This window comes from Chinchilla lanigera, unplaced genomic scaffold (genome assembly GCF_000276665.1).
Source record: "Chinchilla lanigera isolate Chin_1 unplaced genomic scaffold, ChiLan1.0 scaffold00002, whole genome shotgun sequence".
Taxonomy (NCBI): domain Eukaryota; kingdom Metazoa; phylum Chordata; class Mammalia; order Rodentia; family Chinchillidae; genus Chinchilla; species Chinchilla lanigera.
In genome coordinates, this window is record NW_004955403.1 from 4,189,541 (window position 1) to 4,199,456 (window position 9,916).

The window sequence follows — 9,916 nt, forward strand, 5'->3', positions numbered from 1 at the left end:
CCCAAATCGATGTTAAAATTTGCCATCCTATCCTCCCACCAGTCCTGTAGGCCTTCCAGGCACAGAGAGCAGTTGGGAGTACAGAGGCTGAGGATTTCCTGGGGTAATTCGGGGGTCTTCTATCAGGGGTTAAAAGGCTCCCCGGACCCCACCCCCAACTGCGCAAAGACCCACCTCGGCCCGGGAAAGGCCCTCCGGCGGTTGGCGCCGCAGACGACCGGAAGTGGAACTGCGCCGGCCTGTTGCTTAGCAACGGTAGCTTCCGGGACGCTCGACGGCCCGCGCCGAGGGAGCGGACTGAGGGAGCGGGAGATACCGCTGCTCCGCGACGGCCGCCGCGGCTCAGGTCCCAGGGCTCCGAGGCCGGGCGGGAACGACCCGGGAGGCGCCGGTGCGGCCGCGAGACCCGCGCCATGAGCGGCGAGCAGGTGAGAGGGCGCCCCGGGTCGGAAGTGGTGGAGCCTGCCCGCCGGACTCCTCGGCCTCCCGGCCCCCTCGGTCACCCGGCGTACTGAGCGCCCTCCGCAAACGCAGCTACGCGGCTCCTTGCTGGAAGTTCGCCCTCGGCGTCGCCATAACGACCGGACGCGGCCTCAGTGCTGCGCCTGCGCAGAAGCCGCCCAGAGCCCCCTAGCCCAGGGCTGGAGCCTGGGGCAGGAGTGTTAGGAGCTGGGCTCCGCCTGCCTGCGGGCCGGGGTCGCTTAGTCCTTCCCACCCTGGTTTCTCCCCTGTCTGCAGAAGAGGGGGATCCCTTCTCTAGGCTCATTGTGAAGTTTGAGAAGTACTGGGCCTTACGATCCCTGTACGACGCTATACGTGGCAGGGTTTGGGAAGCCGCGGATGGCATTTATTAAAAGATATCCCTGTGACCTGTAATAAAAGGTGCGTGATGTAATAGCTACTTTAAAAACCATCTTTTCATTGAACATTCCACTTTTCATTCGTATGTGTTTGCAGTACGTAATAATTACATTCGTCCTGGCCCAAGATTCTTGGGGAACTTGTACAACACATACTCATCCGGATCATTTTTACCCCTCCCTCCTGCCTCAGGTGGTCTACTTCCCTGTTTCCCACCGTCTCTCTTTTATTTTGTTCTTTAAATAATTTATATTTTAGGTCTGTCAGAGAAACCGTGTGATATTTAACCTTCTGTGTCTGATTTATTTCACGTAGTATTAGGTCTCAAAATCCATCAGTTGTACGAACGACTCAAATCTTCTTCACGGCAGAGTAGTTCTCCACATAGTCTCTATCCATTCATCTGTTGAGGGATATGTCACCCAGTACTGAAATTTAACTTGTGCTGCTGTAAACATGGACGTGCGTGTATCACTATAATACAGTGATTTAAACTCTTTGGGGGCAGGGGCGCAGATCTTTCTTGAATTTAAGAGCAGTGGCTGAAAGAAGTGAAGAATAATAGTCTTTTTAATGCCAGCACAGAATGGGAAAGCTGTAGCGTGGTGTTCCAATCAGTCTCTGACCTGATCTTGAAGAACATCCTATGTTGTCGAAATTTGAAGTACTGCTTTATTACATTTACAGTAGCATTCCTGAGTATTACTTCCCACGTCTAACCCGTCTACAACTAAAAAGCATCCACTAAATACCCAGGGGCAATTAAGTTTGCCTCATCTTTATGAAATAATGGTGGGAGATGACTCCCCTGGTCTCTACCCTGCCACTCCAGAAAAGGCATGTTTTATTGAAGAGTCAGTGGGACCTTAAAGGACAGGCATTAGAGCCAGTGTGGTGGTGCATACCTGAGTGCTTGCGCTCTGGGAGGCAGGAGCAGGAGGATTGCAAGTTCAAGCCCTGCGCAACTTGGTGACCGTAGTGTGACCCTATCTTAAACAAAAAGTAAAATAAAGGGCTGAGGATGTAACTCAGTGTTAAGGTGCTGGGCTCACTCTCCAGGACCGGTACCACATACACACGCACACACACACAAATTTTCCCTCTTTCTACATACTATTTTTAAACAACAGAGGGCCCTCTCTCCCTGTTTAGGTTGATTTGTAATTTTAAAACTAGCTTTGTTCAGTTGTGCTAATTTAGAAGGTAGTTTCCATGTTGAAAAGGTGAAAGTTTTTGTATTTGAATCTAAAGTGAATAGAATGGATTAAACTTTTAGAAATGCCATTTTGGTGTGACATTTGCGTTTGTATTCATTCAGTTGGAAAAAGTGATCGGTTGTAAAGTCATTATTTACTGAGGAGGTTGTAACCATGTTTGCTTTATTAGTGGAAGGTAGATGATGAAGTGGCATTTTTCAGAGATAGCAGTATGGGGTTTTTTTCTTGTTAGGCACCTAAAAAAAGATAAATCCTTTACAGTGTACTTCATTTTAAAAACTAGCTAAAATTGAAAACGTTTTGAGTTTCCACTGAAGAACTTTGAGAAGTTGGAAGGTGCAAATATCCAAGGACCATGAGGGTTTCCACAAATTGACTACAGATTATGTGCAAAAACGATAAAAAAGCTGCCAGACATTCTCTACCCCCGGGCTTTTCCTACTTATAGAAGCGAGTAATTTTTGTACTTTCTCAACACTCATCATGCTTTCCTTCATCATACCTTTACAGTGTTTTAACTTGAAAAGAGCTAAGAGTGAAAAAAGTCCTCTGTAAGACCAACACCATGGTGACAACTTTAACAACCACATCTCAAACATGAGGTGCTTATCTTTAAGTCAACCCTATTAATTTAAGAGATTATTGTTAATTCGTTTACAGCAGTTAACACCTGGGTTCTACCAGGGTTACAATAACCCTTCCAAAAGGTGAGTAGATGAAAACTGACAAAGTAAAACCTAAATATGAACCCAGACTATTTAAGGAAGATCAAGACTGTCTGTCAGTTTCTTGTGGAATGTATTAGGATCCTAACAGAAAATAGGTGTTGTTTCAAAAAGATTTAATTATCATATAAAGAGACCATTTGTGGAGATTGCATAAGGTTCAGGGAGCAAACAAGTGATGAGGCACTCAGGTGTTACTAGCAGCACAATGCCATTGCCACTTTTGGACCTGGTGGGTCAGTAAAACTGGACATCATGCTCAGATCTTGGTGAGAGCTGGAGGCTTGGAACAGTCACTTCCCGTCAGGAGCTGAGCTTTAGGACCATCCAGGGCCGCGGGGAACAGGACATACTAAGAAGTAAATATCCTTATATTCTTTTCTTCTGCTGTCCCTTCTACTGGGACGAGTGGTGGGGGTTGGGGGCACAGATGATCATGCATAGTATTCAGCCTCCCGTCACAGAGCACCCAGCAAAAGGATGAGGCTCCATCGGGAACAAATAATGCAACCATCACAGAAATTATTTTATGTTTGATACAAACATTGAATTTCTAGAATAATTTGGAGGAAACTGGCATCATTATGATATTGACTCCTCTCTTTGCTGGATATATTTATTTTTTCAAATACTGGGAGCATATCCATCAAAAACATTTTAAAATTCTTTATAAGGGTGTTGCATCTCTCTTGTTAGACCATCGCTTTCTTGGACAATTTCCTGTTAATCAGTTGGATTAAGATTGTAAGTCAGCTGCTGTTCAGATCGCATGATCTGATACAGTTCTCGTTTGGAATCTTTAAGATTAAATATAAGTCTAAAAAAAGACATATAACACCCTTACCCTTGCAAGAAGCAAAGGATGTGGTGATCTAAGAAACCTGTAAGGTCAAGAGTTTACAAGTGGTGCCCTATCTAGTGATAAGAACCTATCTAATGATAAGAAGAGTTGCCATGGTAGTGACTGCTAGAGATGCAATAGAAAAATAAAAGATTACAGGTGAGGAAGTTAAATAACTAAGGGAACAGGCTGTTGGATAGATTATTCATGCATATATATATTCCTTTTTGTTTGTTTACTTAGCTGAGGCACACAAAGATGAAATCATAGACTCAAGTACATGGGAGGTATGGAACGTTCAGGACTCTTTCTTGCTCCCTCCTGCCCGTTCTCTTGTACACCTTAATCTCCCTCTTCCTCTCCCTGTCCCTCTCTGTCTCTCCTGGGACCAGGATTGCAGGTGTTTATGGCTATGAGAAGAGGTTGGATTCAGGAGGATGTTGCAGGCAGAGCTCAAAGGATTTGCTGATGGATTAAATGTAGGATGAGAAAGGGAGGAGTCAAGGATGGCGCCAGTGATGTTAGCTGGAAGTCAAAAAGTGAATTGTGATTCCATTTTTTAGTTCAATAGAATGTGGGGAAATTCCGATAGGGTATGTATTTATCAGTCAAGAATATGTGTTTGTGAAGTGCCTCATTTTCTCCAGGAAGCGCTCTGTCCATTCTCGAGGGCTGTGGCAAATGACCAAACAGAGATATTCTTGATCATGTTGGTGGGAGGGGAAAAAATGGGAGGGAGCTAGTGGTACACACTTGTATTCCCAGAATTCTAGGAGTCTGAGGCAGGAAGATCACAAGGGTGAGCCCATCCTGGAGAAACATAGTGACTTAGACCCTGGCTTAAAATAAAAATGTTTGATGAAAAGGCTGGGGATGTAGCTCAGTGCAAAGGCCATGTGTTCGATCCCCCATGCTACAACACAAACAAACGAAAACCTCAGACCACTGAGTTCTGTGCTAGAAGCAGGCAGTGAGGGGAGCCAGCTGCACACTGGGCTCAGTCCCAGCACTTTCAGCCCTAGCTCTGCAGGAAACCACGTGATGGACAGGCCTGGCTCGTCACTGCAAAGGGCAGGACCACTGTGTCCTCCTCGGCCAGAATTCTTTGCCGTGTACACGTCTCAGAGCCTGTGACTACAGCTGTCTCATGTGGCTACCTCCTACCCATCACTATGGCCAGTTGTCCCCAGAGACCCTGAGGTGAGGAGGGGGTCTGTGACTTTGGATCCCTGGAGCGGCTCAGTCTCAAATAGGAAGACCTCGTCCTCCTAACAGGGCTTCTGGCCACAGCACTGTAGCTTGCCGTGTGGAGGGCCTACTATCATAGTAGCACCCAACACTGCACTGGAAACGTATAGTAACTGGGGGCCTTCCTGGGGTTGGCAGCCCTAAGCCAGGTGAGTGTTCAGGGCTGCTTTGGTCTTTTCTCTTCATTGTTACCTTCTGTTTCTCCATAGTCTGCTTTGGGCTCTTTCTGTGGGCTCTTTCTTGATCCCTAGAGCTCTTCTTCACGTTCAGCTTGCTGAGCGTTAGTTTTTTCAGGTGTCTCAATTCCACGTCCAAGGAGGCTTCTACCAATCGTCAGCAACTTCCACAATGAAATTTGAGTCAGGGTTTTGGATTAAGTCGTATCACTCCTGTCATGTGCTGCACTCAGAATGGGATTATGCTTGGAGATAGTCTTTAATAAGGTGATTAATTTAGACTGAGGTCATAGTGGTGGGTTCTAACCCAATGGGACTTGAGTCCATAGAAGAGAGAGAGATTAGGTCATGGCAGAGGGAAGGTGACAAGAAAAGGAGACGGGGACTACCAGCAGATCGGGGCAGAGGTCTGAAAAGAGACCAGCCCTGCTGACACTTGGGCTTCAGATCATGAGAAAACAAATCTCAGGTTGTTTCCGGCGCTGAACCTGTGATGCATTGTTACGGAAGCCTTGCAAACCAGCGCAGGGGCATAACGTCCATTCTCTGTTTGTATGTAATAATTACATACACATGTTGCAGAAGAGCACAGTCCAATGCTCGGCACCTGCAGGGGCTGGCAGGTGCTGTTTACACAGCACAGCTGGCTTTGAAGAAGGCAGGGACAGCAGATGTATAAAATACACGCTGTCCCGGTCAAGGGATAGTGCTCAGGGCCACACGCAGAAGCCACCGCACCCCCACCTGCAAGCTCAGGCTCAGACCTGGCAGAGGCTTGGGAAGCACTCACTGCTGGGAGGGACTCTGGCTGTGGAGTTGCAGGCCTGGTTGGCAGGGGACAGCACTACAGAGTGCTGAGTCTGAAGGGAGCCCCCTCTGGTGCGGGGAGACTGGTGGGAAGCCACCCTGGGAAGGCCAGGGAGGCTTGGGGAGGGAGGCTGCCCTTGGGCAGGACACTGACTGCGGGCGGCTATGACACGGATGCCAGGAGAGAAAGCCTGGACCCAGGAGGAGAGGCCTCGTTCTTACAGTGTCTTCTCAGCATCCTGCACAGTGTGAGGTGCTTGGCAAAGGAGAATGTTTGGGGCTCCTGGCAGAACCCAAAGGAGGGCAGAAAGGGGGATGTGAATGGGGAGGCAATGCTCCCTGCATCTGCTGCACAATCCACACATTCTGTTATCCCTGTCGCCAGAGCTTCCTCTTAACTGGATGACATCCTGTCCACTGCCAAGGGGAGCAGTACTTTCCTCTGAGGGGTGCTGCTGAGAAATACAAATGTTATTTATGGTGGTTGGTGGGTGCGTTACTTTGCACACAGTCACCTTAGGAAGTAGGAAAACAAATGAATTTTTGTCATGGAAAAGGGAGGTGGAGATGAGCAAGCTTTGGATGTTAATGAGATTCACATAAATTCCCAGGAGTAACTATGATCAGTTTCCCATTGAATAGACATGGCAAATGATGCCTTAGTGGCTTATAGGATTGTCTATGTCCACAGTCATACAAGAGTAAGTAGTATACTATTTTGGATGACACATGCTGTACAATTTAGTTGAGTGAATCATGTTTGGTACTAACTACTAAAAGCTTCATTTTTTAATATATTTTTAATGCAGGATAAACCATCCAGCAAAGAAAAATCCAAGGCACCAGGAAAGTCCCGACCACAGTTGTCTATGGTAATTTACCAACATATCATCACTTGTATTGCTTTTATGATAATATTGTTTACTAATTTTGTAGTTCAGCAACTTGAAAATATGTTCCTGATTTTCTGATGTTAAGTTTTGTGCTTCCCTTCATTCTATTCTGATGGAGGTATTCTATGAGGTACACATCTTAGGAAATATCTGTGGTAATAAAGTCACTGTATCTGTAGTTTCCTAGTGTGTACGAAATACTTGTGTGTTATGGATAAAACACCTGCCAAGGTGGATTGGAGGAGGCGTGCAGCTGTTGGGAGGATGTGGGAGGAGCACAGTGAGAACTTGTGTTGTGTTCAGGCTTCGTTGCTAATGGCTCTGTGACATTTGAGGAGTCACTGCACCTCACATTCTCGGTATGAAAATGAGAGCATTTGATGATCTTGAAGCGGGTGGCTTTTCTAGTTGTAAACTGTGTTTGAAGAGATCTCCAGGCATGTTTATTAATGTTTGTCTTTATTTTTGATAAATTTTGGTTTGTTAAATTTTTATTTGGAGTTAAGGAAGACCACCTAAACTTTTTGTTCCTCATTTTGAGGAAAGGACCAGGTTTTACCAGGGAGATACGGAGGGCGCGGTGGTGGCTCTGTAGATCAGTTAGTACTTGCTGATGTAACACACAGGCCTCGAGATCTTAGCCATAACAAAGGCTTGCCCTTGCTCACACGAAGGGCATGTGGGTCAGTACTCCCCTGCGGGGTGCAGCTCTGCCCACAGGTGCACCTGGCCTTCAGGGCCAGAGGATGACGGAACATCCCATCTCATAACTTCGCCAAGCAGTGTGAGCCACTCAGCTGGCAACAGAGGAACGAGAAGAGAGGTTGGGATGTGGAATAGTTTGGGGCTCACTGAAGAGGGCTTTGAAAATCAAAATGAGGGTAGGGCCCCTCCACTGAGAGTCCCCAAGTGCTTGGGAGCAGCATGGGTCTAGCACTGTGCCTGAGGAAGGCCCGGTGACCTTCCAGTACCATCTGGAAATGTGTCTCCCATTTTCTGGATTGTTTTAAAAATCTGCTCGTTCTACTTGCTTCTCCTGTGTGTTGTTCACTGCTGCTGGAAGCACTTATGAAAAGTACTCTGTGAGTCCCTACATGATAAACAGGGTAGCAGTAATTTATCACCAAGAACGACATGCCATGGCAAGCAGAGTGCCACTTACGCTAGGATGCATGTCAGCTGCGGCCGTGTCCAGCAAGCTGGGCTTTGAGGTCGCTGCAAGAAGGACTGCAGTGGGTGTTTGTTGCGGGCCAGGCCAGTCCAGCCCCAAAGCCCATGTCCTCCGTGACACGGTAGCAGCCTCCTGTCTGGCTCCGTGTCCTCCCTCGCCCCTTATCCGTGTCCCAAAATATGACTACGGAAACACTCTTGCTTCCTCATCTCACCTGGCATTTCTCTGCTCCTCCTTCCCTTTCCCCTGCTTTGCTTTTCTCCACTGTACACATTACTTCCCAGTGTTACTTGGTGTATCTATTCTGAAATGGCTCCCTGAGCCTCCAGGACGCACCCTCCGTGACCGGGGGACTTAGGCCTCACTATTCATCTGCCCTGAGTTCTTGGGGCTCCCTCTGTCTGCAGTAAGCTCCTTGCTGTCCTCCTCTGTGGAGACCCAGCCACTCTTTGAGGCTCATGTTCCATCCTTTGTCTTTCAGTAGTATCCACTGGACCGTGTACTTCCTGTAAGCGGGAAGAACACCATTCTGTGCAATAGGCATTGAAGTAGTAGAATAGCACTTAGCCCATGGTTTTTAGAATATTGAAGAAGCTCATTGATGTAAACTTCTTAGAACAATATAAAATACACTCAAATTAATATAAAGAATTACTGATGAAATAATTTGTACTCTTTGTGTTTTGTATGGTCTTCAAAGTCTAGTGTGTATTTTACACATCTCGTTTCAGAGGAGCACAGTACAAGTGCTTAGCACCTACAGGGGCTGGCGGATGCCATTGGGACAGCACAGCTGGCTTTGAAAAAGGCAGGGACCGCAGATATGCAGGGCAGCTGCTCTCTAGGTCAAGGGACAGCGCTCAGAGCAGTACACAGAAGCCAGCTCCCTGCTCAGGCTCAGACCTAGCAGAGGCTTGGGCTCTGCTCTCTGCTGGGAGGGACCCTGGCTGTGGTGTTGCCCAGGAGGACAGCACTGCAGAGTGCTGAGTCTGAAGGGAGCCCCCTCTGGTGAAGGGAGACTGGTGGGAAGCCACCCTGGGAAGGCCAGGGAAGCTTGGGGAGGGAGGCTGCCCTTGGGCAGGACACTGACTGCGGGCGGCTATGACACGGATGCCAGGAGAGAAAGCCTGGACCCAGGAGGAGAGGCCTCGTTCTTACAGTGTCTTCTCAGCATCCTGCACAGTGTGAGGTGCTTGGCAAAGGAGAATGTTTGGGGCTCCCGGCAGAACCCAAAGGAGGGCAGAAAGGGGGATGTGAGTGGGGAGGCAATGCTCCCTGCATCTGCTGCACAATCCACACATTCTGTTATCCCTGTCACCAGAGCTTCCTCTTAGCTGGATGACATCCTGTCCACTGCCAAGGGGAGCAGCATTTCCCTCTGAGGGGCGCTGCTGAGAAATGCAAATGTTATTTATAGGGGTTGGAGGACGTATTACTTTGCACACACAGTCACCTTAGGAAATGGACCTTTTGGTGTCTCAGTAAGGATGAACATGAAATTTTAACAATACAAGTGGAAGTAAAACAGAGTGAGCTCTGAACATTAAGTTCAGATGAATCCTCAGAAGGTGGGATACATGGAAGGTCTGTACACTTTTTAAAGCTTTTCATAAGTATTCTTGCTATCATTTCTCTTTTTTACCTTGCTCTAAACAAAAGAATCCTAAGACAAACATTGAGAATAGTAAGAATAGTAGAATATAGTTTTGGACAAGTGGGGTAATGTATGCTTGACTTTCTAGTAAACTGTAAAATTTGGTTGAGTGAATCAATTTTGGCATTAAGAGAATAAACAAGTTTTTTTTCCATGTTTTTTATGCAGGATAAATCAACTTCCAAGGACAAATCCAAGCTCGCAGGAAGAGGTTTGCCACAGTTGGCTACGGTAACTTACCTATACACCCTCAATAAGTTTTTGCCATTTAAAAAATGTTTATTCGGGGCTGGGGATTTAGCTCAGCGGCAAAGCGCCTGCCT

General features: G+C 47.1%; 1 protein-coding gene across 2 annotated transcripts in view; it reads left to right on the forward strand.

The window, feature by feature from the left end:
- The first annotated feature begins 346 nt into the window (after window positions 1–346).
- Window positions 347–9,916, forward strand: part of Dnah7 (dynein, axonemal, heavy chain 7) — a 236,519-nt gene continuing 226,949 nt past the window's right edge. Inside the window, exons 1-3 of one of the 2 annotated variants that reach the window (XM_005373280.2) lie at window positions 347–428; window positions 6,685–6,747; window positions 9,762–9,824. In XM_005373280.2, coding sequence (XP_005373337.1) covers window positions 414–428; window positions 6,685–6,747; window positions 9,762–9,824 — 141 coding nt within the window. In that variant the 5' untranslated portion in view covers window positions 347–413. Of the gene's footprint in view, window positions 429–6,684; window positions 6,748–9,746; window positions 9,825–9,916 lie in introns of those variants that run through there. The other variant, XR_001233192.1, reaches the window with a different exon arrangement.